General features: G+C 37.1%; 1 protein-coding gene and 1 long non-coding RNA gene across 2 annotated transcripts in view; one reads left to right on the forward strand and one right to left on the reverse strand.

The window, feature by feature from the left end:
* Positions 1-1,697: 1,697 nt before the first annotated feature.
* On the reverse strand, positions 1,698-5,077 carry LOC109246436 (uncharacterized). Its single transcript, XR_002071356.2, has 3 exons — positions 4,329-5,077; positions 3,497-3,612; positions 1,698-2,014 (listed from the first exon to the last, which is right to left on the reverse strand). It is a non-coding gene; the product is annotated as an uncharacterized LOC109246436 (long non-coding RNA).
* Positions 3,611-19,716, forward strand: part of LOC109246432 (cAMP-specific 3',5'-cyclic phosphodiesterase 4D) — an 856,695-nt gene continuing 840,589 nt past the window's right edge. Inside the window, 2 exon segments of the mRNA XM_053907342.1 lie at positions 3,611-4,216; positions 4,218-4,438. Of these exon segments, the coding sequence (XP_053763317.1) occupies positions 3,983-4,216; positions 4,218-4,438 (455 nt within the window). The 5' untranslated portion in view covers positions 3,611-3,982.

Below are 19,716 nucleotides of genomic sequence, written 5' to 3' on the forward strand. Positions count from 1 at the left end.
AAAGCCCTTCAAGGTGATGCTCCTTAGATGCAGCCAAGGTTGGAAACCACTGAGAAAAATCAAACTTAGGATTCTTTCAACTCTATCAGAAATAACCAAAATTGGTAGCTTTTATTGAATAGTTACTGTGTATAAGGCATTATGCTAAGTATTATCTCATTAAATAATCACAAGACCTTTTGAGATAGGTAATAATCCTACTTTGTATATAATTGACATGGGGGTAAGTAATTTAGCTAAGGTCACATGACTAGGAAGTGGTGGATTGGAACCCAACAGTCTTACCTCAAAGGTCATGCAATAAACTACTTCTATAAGTAATTTTTTGGAACTATAAGAGAAGTTGAAAACTCTCAAATTGGGAACATGTTAGAAGGTACTTACATGATTTTCTTTTTAATTTCTTATTGAAGTGTAATTCACATACAGTATCCTTTTAGTTTCAAGTATATGTTATAGTGGTTTGATATATTTTGTATATATATGTTTTGTATATTATGAAATGATCCCCACCTTAAGTCTAGACACCTTACAAAGTTATTACAATATTATTGACTATATTCTCTATGCTATACATAAAATCCCCATGATTTTTTTTATAACTGGTAGTTTGTACCTCCTAATCCTCTTCACCTATTTCACCTACCCCCTCAATCTTTCCCCACTCTTGTAACCAACAGTTTGCATCCTGTATGTATGAGTGTATTTATGTTTGGTTTGTTCATTTGTTTTGATTTCACACATAAGAAATTATATGATATTTAGCTTTCCCTGACTTATTTCACTTAGTATAATGCCCTTGAGGTCCACCCATGCTATCTCAACTGGCAGAATTTCCTTCTTTTTTTTTTCCAATGACTGAATAATATTCCATTGTGTGTGCGTGTGTGTACATATACATATATACATGGTGTGTATATACATCTATCAGTAGACAATTATATTGCTTCAATATCTTGGCTATTGTAACTAATACTGTAATAAACATAGAAATGCATGTATCTATTCAAATTGGTGTTTTCATTGTCTTTGGATAAATACCCAGAAGTAGAATTTCTGGATCATATGGTAGTTCTAATTTTTAAGTTTCTTTGAGTAACCTCTGTACTGTTTGCCATGATGACTGCACCAATTTACGTTCCCACCAACAGTATATGAGAATTCCTTTTTCTCTGAGTCGTCACCAACATTTGTTGTTTCTTATCTTTCTGGTAATAGCCAATTTGACAGGTGTGAGTGATAGCTGGTTGTGGTTTTGATTTTCATTTTGCTGATGATTAGTGATTTTGAGTACCTTTCAATGTACCTGTAGGACATCTGTATGTCTTTTTTTTTTTTTTTTTGAAAAAATTCTATTCAAACTCTCTGCCCATTTTTAAATTGGGTTCTATGTTATTTTGATATTAAATTGTGTGAGTTCTTTATATATTTTGGACATTAACCCCTTATCAGATGTATGATTTGTAAGTATCTTCTCCTATTCAGTAGATTGCCATATCCTTTTATCGATGGTTTCTTTTGTTGTTCAAAAGCTCTTCAGTTTGGTAAATGATTTTTCTTATATTTAAAAATATACCTGACTTGTAATTATATAGTAAAAACAAAAGAATCATTAAAAATTAATTGAGAATACAGGAAAAAGAAATTGTTCATTAATTGAAAGAAAGAAGAAAACTAATAGTGACAAGCAGGTTAGGTTAGGTTTAAATGATTCCATTTATTCTGGAAAGAAGATCACAAACTGTATTGTTCCTGTTTGGGAAGCAAGAATAAGAGTTTCAGATAGATATTCTGACATAGCTCTATTGAGCAGAAAAGTGGTAACAATTTCAGAGGAAAAAAGAAATTTGTATACTTCTTTGAAATGGTTCCAACTATTAATAATGCAGTGAATTGAAAAAAAACTGATTTATACTGCATAATACTTCCTTTTATTTCCTTTCTTGTTTGGAAAGATACCAGCTTGATGCCTTCCTAGGCATTCTTTGGACACTGCCATTAGTCCCACTTGCATCTGTAAAGGGGAGAGAGAATGCCTTAGTCAAGTATGTTTTCAGTTCTACATAGAGGAAAGTAGGGGGACTGCCTTGTTGCTCTCGAAACATAGCCTTTCTCAGACTTTGTACATGGGCCACATATGGACAGAGTGCTGATACTTAAATGTTGGAGGAGACATTTCCTACCATGAAGAAGGAGAAGAAGAAGAAAGAAGAGGAGGAGGAGGAGAGAAGGAAGAGGAAGAAAGAAACCCATGAAGAAATACCAAACAGCATTTTTGCACAGCATTAAATTTAATTGCTCCCACTTAGAGAAGGAAACAATGAGCAAAGTGAGCATTTATTTCCATTGATGGTGTTTCATCAATGACTTGTATACTGAGCATCCACTATATGGAGAACATTGGATTTCTAGCACTCTGGACAGTCTGAGAGATGGTTCCTGATTCTGGTAGCTTTAGTATTCATTATATGATGTGCACAAAATGTACATATTCAGGTGTGTCAAAATTGACTGTGTACAGAAAATAGAATAATTACACTTCCAACAAGCCATTGTAAGTCTTAAATAAGATTTTAAATAATAAATGTACAGTGGTAGCTTCCATAAAGTTTAACTCTAAAATTATTTTAGCATTTGATCTTTAAGTAATACAGTAATACAAAACAAAGTACAAGAAAAATATGTTGTACATATATTGCTCTGAAATCCTCTTGGCTCCTGAAAAAAAGCCAACCTTGTAGGAAAATACTAAATAAAGGAAGACAAATAAAAATTGAATTTGGATTTTAGTGTCAAATATTACTCTGATTTCTTTGGGGTAATAGTGATACATGTTTTAAAATGCTTTAGTAATAGAGTGGCATTTGTCTACTGGAAGTGGCAGAAATACAAAATCGCAAGCTGGCACTGACAGTAGAAACCCCTGAAGATAAACAGAGGTTTGTAATGGAAAAGGTACATCAACCTTAACTCTGGCCAGCTATCTCAGCCTTGGCAACTACTTGCCTTGATTTCCAGCCAGGACCACTCCTGGGTACCTTAATCACAGAAGCAGCAGCCACATCATATACTAGCTGGAGGAAGATCTTCAAGAGGAAACATTGGGCATTCTCCCTACTATGGGAAAGATCCACATAATATTTAATTCTGTGTCAAGGAAAGAGGCTGAAATAATCCTAATATTGGGTCTTCGCCCAGATACAAATTTTCAGCAACTTGCACAAAAACCATTCTGGGCAACTTTGCCAGGTCACATCCCTTATCTTTGGAATCCCCAGCATGGGGCTCCTCGTCAACAAGCTCTGTGAATCAGCCAGGAAACACCAAACTCCATTTCTCAAAGGCTGAAGCAAGAGGAGGTGCAGAGGAAAGCTCAGGGGCAGTGGGGGGCAGTAGGGGAGGGAGGCGTGGGCACAGGGAGGGGAAGGATCAGGAGGGCAGGTCTGACTTCTGACTGGCTGAGGTGGTTTTGGAGAAAGTCGCAGCCCCGGCTCACCAGTCAGGAGCTGTCCAACTTTTCAGCTGCTCCGGTCTCAGGGTTCAGGCGCTCTGGACCCACTAGGCTGCTCTCACTACCACCACTGCTTTTTCTGCGTCTGGAGCTAACAATTCCTGCTTTCGCCGCAGGCGCCGAAAGGAAGGAAAGAAGAAAGGAAGGAAGGAGGGACTGACTGTTAGTGAAGCAGCGCACCGTGCGCCCTAGTCTTGGTGAACTGGGGAGCCCAGGAGCGTGTCTCTACCACAACCACTGTGGAGGGAGCCCTGTCACGTTCTGTGACCCCTCCCGCTGGCAGAGCCCCCTTTCGGTCGGCCTGAGCCTCTGGTGGCTTCAAGTGAGAAGCTGAGCCCAGCCTCTGTTCAGCTCCAGAAGCGGCGGCGGCGGCGGCGGCGGCGGCAGCAGCAGCGGCAGCAGTATCCGGGAGGCGCTCCGGCCAGCGCGGTGAAACCGGCTGGGCAGCAGGGAGCAGAGCTGTGAGCCAGGATGGAGGCAGAGGAGAGCAGCGTGCCGACCCAGGCGGGCAGCGGCGAGGGCAGCGACGGCGCTGGAGGGGCTACACTCAAAGCCCCCAAGCACCTCTGGAGGCACGAGCAGCACCACCAGTACCCGCTCCGGCAGCCCCAGTTCCGCCTCCTGCACCCCCATCACCACCTGCCCCCGCCGCCACCGCCCTCGCCCCAGCCCCAACCCCAGTGCCCGCTGCAGCCGCCACCGCCACCCCCCCCTGCCACCGCCCCCGCCACCTCCCGGGGCCGCTCGAGGCCGCTACGCCTCGAGCGGGGCCACCGGCCGTGTCCGACACCGAGGCTACTCGGACACCGAGCGCTACCTGTACTGCCGCGCCATGGACCGCACCTCCTACGCCGTGGAGACTGGCCACCGGCCCGGCCTGAAGAAATCCAGGATGTCCTGGCCCTCCTCCTTCCAGGGACTCAGGCGGTGAGTGGAGAGCGCCCCCTCCCCCATTCAGGCACGGGGTCACCTCCCCAGTTAGCAGATTGTCCTCGTTGCTCTATTGATCACTAGCAATCCAGGACCCAGGGCTAAATTCTATTCCAGGAATTGAGGGAGGGAAAGCAGGGGCGTGTCTGTCCTTGCTTGAGAGGGTCAGGATTCAGGTGTGTGTAAGAGATCCTGAAAGTACAGTATAAATGGGTGTGTGTATGTGTGTGTGTGTGTGTGTGTGTGTGTGTGTGTGTGAGAGAGAGAGAGAGAGAGAGAGAGAGAGAGAGAGAGAGAGAGAGAGATTGACAGAGAGGGAGAGAATGAAAGATTTCCAGTTGTCTATACCACCCACCACCCCCTCCCCACCCACTTCAGTCCCACCCCGGCAAGTGGGACTTAACAGGAAGAATTCAGTTTGCTTGGGTGCAGTACAGAAGAGTGAAGGAAAGGGGTGGGGTGTTGAGCCAGGGAGATTCTCAGTAGTCAGTCGACTCCCCCCAGAGTGAGGGGGGTTGGTGGGGCAGATCTGATGGTGACTAGGAATGGGTGAGACAGCTTGGTTCCAGGATTGCAGCTAAAAGGCTGAGACCAACTCCCTTTCTCTTTGTCAAGTTGGGAAGTAAATTGAACAGCTAAACGGGAGAACAAACACGTGGGTGACTTGGAGAGTTTGGAGCAAAATGTTCAGCAATCCTCAGGAGAGGGATGAGTGAGGGATGGAAGGAGGGAGCTGAGGACTCTGTGGGAGTTACACTGTGTTGGTATGTGGTGTGTGCAGGCTGTATGTGTATCCATCCAGTTGTCTTTGCAGAATCCCAGGAAGAAAGTACCTCGTTTCATTTAGCAGCAGGAAAGATGCAGAGATTTGATTACAGTGATTTCCCCTTAATGTAAAGTGCTCCGGAAGAGAGGGCAAGGAGGCTGCATATCACCCAGAGTTTTAATAGAAGCCAACTGCTCCTTTTCCAAGGAACTGAGTAGTGTAAAGAACCAATTATAGCTGCTTTGAGAAGTCAGCTCAGATTCTTAAGTCAGGTATGGAGGTGGAAGTTGGGCCCTCTCCCTGCAACCCAGAAACAGATCCTTTCTTCCTTATTCCAGGCCCTCCAAGGCAGGAATCCCCTGCCCCACACAGATGCACACAAATAAGCTTTCAGGAGATGCTGGCAAAGTAGAGCTGTCATCATCCAACCTCAAATGTGGGCAGGCATTGATAGAATACGCATCCAAGCCATACATCTGGCTGATGGGTTATTGTAAATTGTAAATCAGGTTGGGGTGCAGAAACAGGAAAACCTGAGGCTGGGATTTTTGTCTAATTGTTAGTGACAGTAGGTTGGGTTTATCAAAAAATATTAATAGTGTTTAAATGTCTGTCTTTCTCTCCTTCCTCTTCCTTCTTTGCTCACTACCCCCCCCCGCCCCCCCCCCCCCCCCGCAATCTCTTTCTTTTTTTATAAGCATGTCTCTGTGTCTTGTGTACACTATGGTCAAAGGAAATCCAGCCAAATAGAATATCCCAACCCTGATGTGCCCACATTCTCCTCATACCCTTTGCCTTCCTCACACTCAGGCAGTGGACATTTTTCATGCTGATGTCCTTATGCCTGTTAGATAAAAATCAAGAGAATTATGGTTAATGATCACAGCTTGGTTCAATTTAAACTTTAAAGATTGGTGTGATTTGCAAACATTCATAAATTAATATGCAAGTTTCATTTTACACCTCAAAGTGCTAAAACCCACATGCTGTGTTACCCTTTGTTTGAAAAAGTGAACGTCTTCCACTTGTGTTGAGCACTAGGTATGTGGGTCCCCGGTGGTGCAATAAGGCAAACATGGCACTTTGAATATTTGACCTGTTAAAATTTGTGAGACTGGGTCTTTAACAAATATGGAATAAGAACAAGGGTTCTCGATTAATCTGTAGGTTGATTGCCTTTGTAGAGTCTCTTAATTAAATTCATTTTTTGATAGGGGCGCCTGGGTGGCGCAGTCGGTTAAGCGTCCGACTTCAGCCAGGTCACTATCTCGCGGTCCGTGAGTTCGAGCCCCGCGTCAGGCTCTGGGCTGATGGCTCAGAGCCTGGAGCCTGTTTCCAGTTCTGTGTCTCCCTCTCTCTCTGCCCCTCCCCCGTTCATGCTCTGTCTCTCTCTGTCCCAAAAATAAATAAAAAACGTTGAAAAAAAAATTAAAAAAAAAATAAATAAATTCATTTTTTGATAAAATAGAATATGTCTGAGAGGATGGAGAGGGAAAATAAGCTAATTGGAGTAGAGGTACTGCATCACTGATTTGAATTTATTGTTTGCTGTCCTCTCTACACTAATTATTTTTCTCTTTGAAATTTAATTGAATGGTTCAAAGAAACCTAAAGTTATATAATATTTACCCATAGCTTCCACTGTAGCTCATCTGATAAATCATTGTCATTCTATTTAAGAATTATTAGACTTACAGTTCTTTATATCACTTAGGTATTTCCCAAACACTCATGCATTGCATGTCAAACTTTTCCTTATTAGAAGTGCCTTTGCAAATAAATGTACTTTTTAAGAGGGACATGGATATTAATTTCATTCTTTAAAGACAAGGGTAGCAATGCTTTAAAAGTATCAAAAAATCACATTTATTAACTTACTCAAACCTATTGACAGTACTGAAATGAAATGATATTATCTCCATTTTATAGATAAGAACATTGAGCTCTAGAGGATATGAGTAACTTGTTCTGTAGCATAGTGACTATGAGTGCCAGAGCTACGACTGAAACCCAGGTGTCCTGCCTCAGCAAAGACAGTGGGTGCTCCAAAAATAAATGTGCGCAGAACCTGGGCATGTTGACAGCATCAAGAAATATATAAAACCGAACATGAAGTTAATATTGATTGATACCACAGGACATAAAGTCCAAATAAACAAAAAATGAGATATGGTTTAAATCCTCTTTATTTAAAAAAAAAAAAAAAACTGCATAGGCTCTGGAAGTAATGAGAAATTTTAACTTTTATTTTTAACTTTTGAAATCCTGGCTGTTACACTGGCATTAATTATCACAATAGAGGCAAACCAGTGTATTTGTCGACTTTGTATATTTCATATAATACAATAATAAATACGAAACAGTGTTCAGAGAATTAAAACTAATCAGAGCACTTCTTGTTGTTTCCACTGATCTTCTAAAAGGTACCAAAGTGTGAGACATGTGCAAATTGTGTGTGTGTGTGTGTTCATGTGTGCATGAGCCATCATTCACATGGAGGGCTTAAGTTGTCTGTCAAGTTAATGTCTCTGAAAATGCCTCATGGATGGATGGATGAGTGATTCCCTATGCACTACCAAGAAAAAGATGTCCTTTAAAAGGCTATTTTTAGCATGTATACCAGCATTTTCAGATCCTTTTATTGTCTTGACTGAAATTTTGAAAATTAGAGTACCTGAAACAATGAAAAAGAGCTGTTCTTGGTTTAATGAAGAAGTTTATGAAATAGAAAGGAGGCAATCCTCAGATATTTTGTGATGAGTTATTTTGACTCTGTGGAAAACATAGGTATGTTAAATAAATTTTGTATTAAGTTACATCTAAGAAGATAGATTGACTTTTTAATCTTAACATAAAAAATTTGACATAATAAAATTATGAGGATTGAATCTCAATGTTACCAAGAAAACCAAATGAAATGTAAAAAAACCCATATATATATCATATATAACCCATATACATTATCATATATAAACCATATATTATATATATATGTGTGTGTGTGTGTGTGTATATATATATATATATATATATATATATACACATATGATATATATCAGGGGAGCCTGGGTGGCTCAGTCAGTTAAGTGTCCCACTCTTGGTTTCAGTTCAGGTCATGATCACACAGTTTGTGAGTTCGAGCCCCGCATTAGTCTCTGCACTGACATTGAGGAGCCTGCCTAGGATTCTCTTTCTACCCCTCATTCTCTGCCCCTCCCCCACTCATGTCCTGTCTCAAAATAAATACATAAACTTAAATAAATATTTAAATTTATATATATATTATATATTATATATATTATATATATTATATATATATATAAATTTAATCACTTGAACTTTAGTTCTTCAAAGTGTAATAATTGCTTAACTGAACTGATAAAGTATTTAGTTATTTCTTTGACTTCTTTTTACACAACAAAACATTTTCATCAGTAATGTGCTTTTCTAAATCTGCAGTAACATGGGGCAACTGAGTGGCTCTGTCGGTTAAGCATCCGACTTCGGCTCAGGTCATGATCTCACCAACATGGGTTCGAGCCCCACTTGGGTCTCTGTGCTGACAGCTCAGAGCCTAGAGCCTGCTTCAGATTGTCTCCCTTTCTCTGCCCCTCCCCCGCTTGTCCTCTGTCTTTCTCTGTATCTCAGAATTAAATAAAAGTTAAATCTGCAATAACGATATATATTCTTAATAACAAAATGGTCAACATCATTAATCATCAAGGAAAAGCAAATAGAAGCCACAATGAGATTTCACCTCACACCTGTCCTATTGGCTATTATCAAAAAGAGAAGAAATACCAAGTATTGGAGCAGATGTGGAGAAAAGGGAACCCTTATACACTGGTGGGAATGTAAATTGGTGTAGCCACTATAGAAGACAATATGGAGCTTTCTGAAGAAACTAAATGTAGAACTGCCATTTGATTCTTAATAAATTAAATATAGAACTACCATGTGATCTAGGCTTCTATTTCTGGGTATTTATCCAAAGAAAATGAAAATACCAGTTCAAAGAGATATATGCATTCCTGTATTCATTGCAGCATTATTTACGATAGCCAAGATAGAGAAATAAACTGAGTGTCCACTGATAGATGAATGGATAAGAAAATTGAGATGTATATAGATATAATGGAATACTATTCAGCCATAGAAAAGAATGAAATCTTGCTATTTGTGACATAAATAGGCCTTGAGGGCATTATACTAAGTGAAATAAGTCAGAGAAAGACAAATATTATCTATCTTATATTTGGAATTTAAAATAAAACAAAAACGAAGCTCACACATGCAAAAAACATGGTGGTTGACAGAGGTGGGATTTGGATTAGAGAAATGGGTGAACTGGTTTTTTGTTCTTAGTTTAAATAAATTGAAAAAAACAATTAAAGTTGGAAAGTCAAAGGGCACCTGCCTGGTTTAGTCAGTAGGTGCCTCATCTCAGGATTGTGAGTTTGAGCCCCAAGTTGGATGTAGAGATTACTTAAAAAAATTTCTTAAAGAAGAAAAAGGTTGGAAATTCATATAGTATAGATGATTCCTTGAGTATAATGAAAATATTCTAGGTGACATAGATGTAAATATCAAGAAGGTAATGTTTGATTAAATTATTTTATAAAAAAGAGATAAAGACTATGATTATGTTCAATAAAAAATCCATGTAGGATGTGAAATATCTATTTGACAGTAGCCTTTTAAATACATTAATATATTAAATAAAAGGAAATATTATATTGCAGTACTTAAATGCTAAAAATCAGGTTTTTGCTTTTCTATTCTGGATTATAAAAGATATTTTTCCATTGTTTCTATTAATTTTGTTGAAGGTTTTTGGGAATTTTTTCTTCATTAAAAAATTAGTGGTGATCTAAGTTCATGACGCAAAATTTTAGTTTCACATTACCAAAGTTAATGACTGAAAAATTGATTATTTAAACTGACTACATCAGTGAATCTAAGACTTTGGATTTTAAGAAACAGTAATTTTTTTTAATATTGGGTAACTGACATAAGGTTGCCATCTTTAAATTTTAATAAGTGAAGACATTAAGTTTACGTAATCAACAAAAAAGAATAGCAAAATTGTTATCTTTCACATTTCCTAATATTACCAAATATTAGGAAATATTTGGTAGTTCTAGACTTAATGGGATCTCCAAATTGGCAAGAGAGACAACTTCAGAAAACGAAACATTTTTCACTTTTCAAATTGGATACATTCATACATGCACTTACACACACACACACATAATGATGAATTGGTCACTAATTTTTATCTGCAAACTATTAAGGTGAGTTTGAAAGAGCATCTTGGGAAGGGTTCTTAAACATCACATAGAGTAATAATTTAAAAGGGTAACCCCTGTTAACAACTTTTGGTAGTTACTCAAAAGCCCCGAAGTCTAACGTGAGTAAAATTTTGTCCCTCTCACAGCTTATTATCCATATCCATGTTTAAAAATATACAATATGTGAGTCTATAACTTCAGTGCTGCTAGTCCTGGCTCATAGCAGGAATGTTGCTAAGGGATTATACCAAATAGCACTGTATTATATTTCAAAAGATGTTGTGGTTATTTTTACTCCGAGGAACATTTTTCTACATTTAAAAATAGGAAATCTAATTTTTCCCAAAGAAGAGGGCATTTCACGTTATTTTTTAAAACTCATCAACTAAATTGACTTGATCCCATACACACATATACCACCATCACTATGATCGTCTTGATACCCTTGGTGATCAAATGAAAAATAAGTTATGCTTTGCCTTCAGAGTAAGCATTTTTAGTTCGATCTATGTCAGTGTGTGGTATCACCATTCCTCTAGTAGTCTCAAGTGAGTGGTATCCTTGTATTCTTCCTTCCCTAAACTCTCAGATCTCAGAATCAACCAAGATGTTTTTATTCTACCTCAGAAATATTTCTTATATTTTTCAATTACTACTTCCCTAATCAAGTGCTTATCATCTGTCCCTTAAGCCTTCAGTGTCTCCTGACTCCAGTCTGTTTTATACTCCAGACCACCCAATCTCATCATCCTCTTGTCTGAAATCCTTGGGTGATTCATTTTCACCTGCAAGATACAATCTAGATTTCTTAGTCTGACTCTTCAAAATGCTAGCCCAGTTTATCTACCTCACAGAAAGTCTTCCTATCCATCCTATTTCATAAATCCCATGAAATCACCACGCTAACTTCTTGCCAGGTGATGAACTCTCTGTGCCTTTTCACACCTCTTTATTTTTGAAGCTGTTTCTTCCTCCTAGACTGTTTTCCCTATGCCCTATCCCATCCCCTCCTATCTGTTTGGAAAACTTATGAATAGCATGTCAAACTTACCTCCTATGTTAGTACTTGTGTGGATAGTCTTAGAAGCAGAGGAATATTTTTCTCTTCTGGGCTTTCACGTTGCATTTTGTATATATCTTTACTCTAGCAGCTGCCAATTGCAGTTTTATATCTGTCTCCCCCATTAAGTACGTTAGGATATTATTCAGTGTGTGGTTAATATAGGTTCTCAATAAATGATGAACTTTTAAATGTGGAAATAATAATAGTGAAACCCTGCCTTTTCCGTTAGTGCTCTCAGACAGGATATACTTGGTTTTCTTAATCATCTGTGTGTAGTAAACAGAGCTAACAATATTTTGTTCATTTTATAGGTAATCAAAGGGAACTCTCAAAGAAATAGACATATACACATGTTCAAATATAGGACTCAGACTTAGCCTTAAAACTCCTAGTATGGTGATCTTGTCATCACATTGTTAGATAATATAGAATGATATTTGATGAGAGTAAGCTCATCACTTGACTGAAACTATGAAGACAGAAATTATAATTATTATGAAGAGAGATAGTAGTCTTTATAATCCAGATTGTGAGAAAACAACATCACAGTGAAAACCTGATGGAATAAATTCTCCTTTTTTATTTAGAGAGTTGCTTTCACAAAATTAATTCCTGACTTTTGGTTAAGAGGATCCATTAGATTTGCAAGCAAGTGCACATTTTGGGGAGACCATACATCAGATTCTCAACAAGTCTTTAATCCACTAAATTTAAGACACCGTGTTCTAAAGTGAACTAAGTTGTTGGCTAATTCACTAAGGGAACAACTATGAGAACACTGTACACCAGTCAAATGATATTCTCACTGGAATGGCTGAAAGTAATTTGAAATGAGGTTTTAGAAAAATGCAACACTTCCGACAGAAAAGGTCACAGTCTTATTTAAAAATGACATATCCCCAGTGGAATTTGAGGGAATTGACTTAAAATTTGATTGAAAGTATATGTAAGAATAGTAAAGGACATTTGGAAAAAAAAACTTTAAAAAGATGTTTTTGTCTATAAGATGTCAGAACACACACTCTTTTAATTCAAACAATGTGATATTAATTTGGGAATAAACCAGTTGTTCTGTGGAACTGAGTAAAGTATCAAACATTAGACCCATATATATGTGGACATGTAGAATTTACTGAGAACAGCATTCCAACTCACTGAAACTAGGATAAATTATTTTAAATGCGGTGTTTATTAGTTTATTGAAATAAGAAAAGGTCCTTACCTCACACCACAGTAAAGAGCACTTAAAATCAATAATAAAAATACTGAAAACTTACGATAAAAGTTGGCAAAAGACATAAAGAGGACATTCACACGGAAGAAAGAATAACAGCAATATACATGTAGAAAGATTCTCTACTTTGTGAGCAGACAAAAATAAAAAATTAAAATATTAATGTTATTTAATTTTTCATCTATTATCTTAGAGAAAGAGTAAAGGATGAATAATTCGAAAGAAACAGGCGACATGGTGAAGTAGGCACTTTCTTATATACATTCGTTGTAAATAGTGTAAATTAAGAAAACTGTGGTGTGTAATCAATAATATATACCAGAATTTTATTATTTTTTATTTTTTTAACTTTTATTTATTTTGAGAAGAGAGAGAGGGAGAGAGAGAGAGAGAGAGAGAGAGAGAGAGAGAGAGAGAAGGAGAGAGAAAGGGAGACAGAGCACAAGTTGGGGAGGGGCAGAGAGAGAGGGAGACACAGAATCTGAAGCATACTCCAGGCTCTGAGCTCTTAGCACAGAGCCCAATGCGGGGCTGGAACAAGATCATGACCTGAGCCAAAGCTGGTCACTTAACTGACTGAGTTACCCAGGCACCCCAATATATGCCAAAATTTTAAATGGGCTTGCCTTTGACCCAGTAATTCCATGCTTAGGTATTTAGCCTAAGGATATAATTGAACGAATGAGCCGATAGGTACTATATTGCAACATTGTGCATAATGGTAAATATCTGGCAGCCCCCCAGATATATTTCAATAGAGAACTGGTAAAGTAAATTAGGTCATGTCTACAACAAAGGACTACTAGATAAAAATGAGAGAGATGTATGTTTACCAAAGTGTAATTATAAATCCTACAAGTGGTTAAGGGGAAAAATTATTTAGAGACTGGATCATAGAACATGGTACTATTTACTTATGTATATTCATGCATACTTATATTTACACATATGAGGCTATGTCTATATATGTGTGTGCCTATGTATATAGAGATGTGTGTATGCATATTATGGTATAAGGTGTGTGTGTGTGTGTGTGCGCGCGCATAAAATCCTCTCTATTAGAGAAGAAGCACTAAATAGTTATAGGTATAAGAAGAGAATATTTAAGAGTAGTCTTTGTTATTGTTTTATGTTCTTTTTCTTATTTGATTTCTTTTAAAATGAGCATATGTTGGGGCGCCTGGGTGGCTCAGTCGGTTAAGCGTCCGACTTCAGCTCAGGTCACGATCTCACGGTCTGTGAGTCCGTGAGTTCGAGCCCCGCGTGGGGCTCTGGGCTGATGGCTCAGAGCCTGGAGCCTGCTTCCGATTCTGTGTCTCCCTCTCTCTCTGCCCCTCCCCCGTTCATGCTCTGTCTCTCTCTGTCTCAAAAATAAATAAACGTTAAAAAAATTAAAAAAAAATAAAATAAATAAAATGAGCATGTTGCTTTTATAATAAGCAAAAATCATCAATTTTCCATAAAAACACCTAATATTTTCTATTTATTTAGGTTAACCTGTTTTATTTATATCCCACTTTTCTCTCCTCCCTAAAAATCATAGCATTGTGTCACAAAACAATTTTGTACAACAAGGTAGAATGAGAATGTCAAAGAGAAGAGAATATAACAGCATGAAGATAGTATGAGACAAGGAATCAAAAACATTCCACTAATTTCCAAGTAATTGCTAGAAATGAGTCGCAGAATTGGCTTTGTGCTTCCAATCAGCTAATCCAAGGAAGGAAACAGTATCAGTTCAAGATTCATAGTATTAGTAAGCTTTTAAAAAATGAGTGGTTGCAGACTGCACTGCTGTTTAACTCTGAATAAAAAATGTTTCCCCATGTTTTCTTGTGAAAAGGATACTGTGTGATATGTTACATAAGTTTTCTATAACTAGCCTACACTATATAAGGTATGAAATAAGTATGAATGTTTCCTGTAACTATGGCTGTTTCTTATATAACTGCATATTGATCAAAGTGCTATCAAAGTGCTGTTTATTGAAAGTGTATTATTGGCATGGTATCCCTTGTTAGCATTCTTAACAATGCTTTCTTTCCCTTTACTGCCAAATGCTGTGTGTGCTTTATTAAGAGTAGCTGCATTCTCCAGCTTTAAGAATTCCTTCAGACTCCATCTCGTATATGCTCTTTGACCTGCTTGGTTGCTATCATCGCAGCCCTCAGTTAAGTCCAACTTGTCTAACCTCCAAGATTGGCTCAGAATTCTCGGACACCCGGGCCCAAACTGGGTCCTCCTTATTTGTAGCATGAAAATGGGAAATTCAGTCTTGATACCCAGCTCTGTGATTTCTTGGCAGGTTCCCCTACTTCTCTAGACTTCTCTAGCATATCCACTTCTAGTTAAATGCTCCCAGATAAGCTAGTTACAAAATGTAGCCCTGGGAAATACAAGAATTTAAATATAGATCAGTTAAATGTTAGAACTTATGTACCCAAATTGAGGTTGGTGTTTTAGATTAATTTACTCACAGCCCTTCTCTGTGAAACTGTTTTCCTGTTGTTGTTGTTCATTTGGAAGCCAGTTAAAATCATTAGAATATAAAATAAAAGTTTGGAGTCTTCCATATACGTTTTTGTTTTATCACCACTCAGAATCATTCTTGCCATCTGAAGTCTTTCATTTGCATTTAAGGCCAGGTTCTTGTCTAATGACCAATAACCAGAAGTCTCTACTAAAATCATAGAGCTCATTATGGAGATTTCTACTGCAGACGCTGAAGAAAGGTCCCCACTGAGAAATACTGTATGTTGTTCTCATCAGAATTTTTGAGAGATAATACAGAGTCTGAGAATGATCATTCTGTAGAATATGGGTGTAAGGAACTCATACTTACCTTAACAACTCAGAAGCTTAAAAAAAAAAGCAACTCAGAAGGTACCATATACATTAACTGATATAAAGTCAACAGATCCACAGTTTGTGGGAGATGGAAAGTTCTTGATGGATTTACAGGTTGGTCTACTCTTTGTGTCTAACTATGTGTCTTCCCCCATGGGGAGTTCTGTATGTACTGATTCCTCTGCCTGATTCCCCTCTTTCCCACTCATTAGCTTTAATAATATGTATTCATACTTTAGATCATACCTCAGACATCACCTTTTAAGTTACGACTTTCAGTTTTCCCAAACATATCATAATACCTTATATTTCTTTTTTATTGCATTTATCATATTTTAAAAGTACATGTTTAATTATGTAATTATTTGATTAATGCCTATCTCTTCCATCAAACTGTAACCTCTACTGAAAGCAAGGACCCTGTCAGTTTTGTTTATACCTCTGATCCTTGCACATTGTTTGCACTTAAAGATTTATTAAATAAATAAATGAGCCTTAAGAATTAATAAGGTTTTCAAATTTATAAAGCTAGATACACTATTAATAGAGAGCAGAAACAGTTCCAGTTCAGAGTATTCAACATATATTTCATTTAGTTAAAGAATTAAGTTAATATTTTTTTATTTGATGTGACAGACACTTGAGTGTTAGTGAATGTAAGTATCACCTCTGGGAAGAAGCCTGGAGCACAGGAAGTCAGTAAAGAAGTAGCCTCATGGACTGTCAAAATTATGATGTTGTAGAAGAGTTATATTGAAGGGACTAGCTAAGAAAAAGAATGAAGGCATTAGATATTAATTTAATTCTATTTTGTGATTTGTCTTCATAGTTATTTAATTTATTTAGGATTGCTGCATTCTGTCCAAAGTTCATTATGTTTCTGTTTTTCTTGCTCAAGCAAATGAAGTATTCATAACTACTCAGCATCTGGTAGCTCTTTGTGACAATAAAGCCCACTAGTAAAAATTAAGAAATTTTTTTTGCCTGAGAATATAACAGTTAATTTAAAATGACTTAAGAACTTTAACATTTACAGGAGAAAGTAAGAGTATATACCATTATTCTGACAAAATGCCATTTCAATTTCACACACGTTGTCCTTTAATATCATATGTTAATTTTATTTTTGGTGTGGCAAGGCATGGAAGCTGTTAGAGGAGTCACTATTTTTGTTGACAATGAAATATTTTGTAAACCAAAGTCACAAAGAAGTGTTATGAAAAATAATAAGTCACATGAAACACATAATAATCACACTATTCTAATACTTCAGAAAACAAATATCTACTTAGGGAAAACAGGTTTGTATTTATTTGTTTTTAATGCAGCCATGACACGGACCATAGACTAAAACTGCAGTAGCATTTACTCTCCGGTGGAGTGCAATCCAATTTTCAGTGAGTTCAAATATAATGATTATGTATCTTATTAATTAGGCACACATGGAGGAAAAAGTAGTGTGCTTTAGTACTTTAAAATTCTACTTCCTTAGCTAGCATTAAGACATGACTATATACGAGCAATTTAAGTAAACTAGACCACTGACCTGGTTGATCAGTGCCAACAAGCTAATTTAATGTAATGTTTCCCTAGATACTTTTTTTTTTAACTGCTTTGACCAAATTAGATTATTGAATTGACAATACTGGATCACATACTCCTTTTTATGTTTGTCACAACATCTGTTGGAACTTATGACAAAATTTAGAAATGTTTGAACCCATCAAGAAGCTACTGAGGATGTGGTGAGAGTCTGTAGGAAAGCAGTAATACGGCTAGGGTTGGCCCTCAACCAATCCGTCCACCAGCCTGTTTATTGCTTTGGATGCTGCTTGTGTATAAGCATTTGCTTTAAATATTTGATGTAGTTAATTAATGAGTACTTTGAATCTTCTCTATTATAAAAATCTTCTTATAAAAAATAAATGCAAGCAAGTTACAAATGATAGAAGACCAAACTGAAATACAGTAGTTGTCTCCTCAAATACACATCACCAGTTTGTTTACCAGAATATGGCTATCATCTGATTTGTATTAAATAATAGGACTTGTTAGGTAGGTAGCTAAAGGCTAGTGTATCTATTGGTCAGTATTTTCTAAGGCACCAGCCTGAGAGTGGTTTAGTATACATGGAGTTCAGGTTATTGGGGGTGTAGCTGGCAGTGGTGACGGGAGAAAAAGGAAATAAGGCTCTGCTACAGGTTTTTCAACTTTCCTCTAGATGTTACAGATTGATTTTCAGCAGGGAAATTATATGTTTAGCTTTGAATTTTTTAAAGCTCATTCTGGCAGATACGTGGAGCATGGAGTGGGAAGAAATTGGAGGTGCGATTTAGGTGTTTATTGCATCAAACCAGATAAGGAATAAATCATGATAGTCTGAAACTAACGCATGGCTGTAAGAATGGAAAGGAAGAGATGAATTTAAGAGAGGTTTTCTAAATGAATATGATGTGACTTGACTGAATACTGTTAGATAAAAGAATTTTTAAATTAAGTGTATTGGGGCGCCTGGGTGGCTCAGTCGGTTAAGCGTCCGACTTTGGCTCAGGTCATGATCTCACAGTCTGTGGGTTCAAGCCCCTCATCGGGCTCTGTGCTGACAGCTCAGAGCCTGGAGCCTGCTTTGGATTCTGTCTCCCTTTCTCTCTGCCCCTCCCCTGCTCTTGCTCTGTCTCTCTCTGTCACAACAATAAATAAAAACTTTAAAAAAATTTTAAATTAAGTGTATTTCTGAAAAATATAATGAACCCATAATTGTTTGGATGTTTAAGGTAAATTTAAAATCTTACATTTTTATTTCCCTGCAGTCGTTTAATTTTTAGCTGTTTTAGGTGTTAGTTAAGATAGTTTTAAAAGATGCCTGTAGATGATCTTCTCAGTGTTGTATTTTTTACGTAGATCACTTGTGCCATTGTATTAAACATAACCACAGCTTTTTAATGGTGAGCACATAGGTAGGTATATCCTAAGCTGTTTTTCTCAATTCATTTGTAAAAGGTGAAAAATGAAACAACTGTTTTCTCTTAGGAGACATCTTAAACCTAATGCACTTTATTTTTTCCAAGATACCTCTCTCTGTGTCTTTCTCTCCTTGTCTCTCTCATTTTTTTAGCAAGGAATGTGGTACATTAATCTTTCCAGCTTTGGTTTTCTAATTTCAATTATTTCTGTATCCATCAATTCCAGGAAATCTTTCAAATATTATGTGTGTGTTACTGAAGAATTACTCTTGTGCTTTGCATTTGAAATCTTTTGAAAAGTTGCCTTGGCTTTGTCTTACTTTTATTCAATTGAATTTTCTTTTAAACATTTACCATGCACTTTTGCGTCTGATTAGGTCTATTTGCCTGCATTCCACTAACTCACGTGTTCATGTTTGATATATGTCTCACACACAAACCATGCAGCAACAGTAGTAAACACCCATACTGTTTTTTTGGCTCGTTTGCCTTTCTGAAAGTTCATTTTATCTAGGAAATGAGCTACTTTTCTATTCTTGTAAACAGTGTTTGATAAGAATCATTCCTTTCTTTTTCATTTTTGTAGATTTCAGGTAACTTTGTTACTATATTGAGTTGTAAATATGGTGTAAACAGAAATTTGATTTCAAATCATTTTTGTTGTAATATTCTTATATATTTCCATTCTATGCGTATATTTTTGGTTTGGTGTGTATTTTCATAGTACCGTTAATGTAAAGAACAATTGGAATGTATTTCCTTTGTTTTCTTACATTTCTTTTTTCCCCTTATTCTATCACTTAGTATTAGGTAAGTATGTAACAATTATTTTCCCTCTCAAAGAGGAAAATAACTTAAACTTCTTTCTAAGATAATAGTAAGAGCAGCTATATATAAAGTTTAAAAGACTTCTTAAACTTTTTCATAGTATTTTAATGTATACTATCCCTATTGACCCTCATATAGATTTTTTAATTTTTTTTAATGTTTATTATTTATTTTTGAGATAGACACAGCATGAGCAGGGGAAAGGCAGAGAGAGAGAGAGAGAGAGAGGGATACACAGACTCCGAAGCCGGCTCCAGGCTCTGAGCTGTCAGCACAGAGCTTA

Source organism: Panthera pardus, unplaced genomic scaffold, assembly GCF_024362965.1.
Source record: "Panthera pardus isolate Hobbes unplaced genomic scaffold, ASM2436296v1 HiC_scaffold_2, whole genome shotgun sequence".
In the NCBI taxonomy this organism is placed as follows: domain Eukaryota; kingdom Metazoa; phylum Chordata; class Mammalia; order Carnivora; family Felidae; genus Panthera; species Panthera pardus.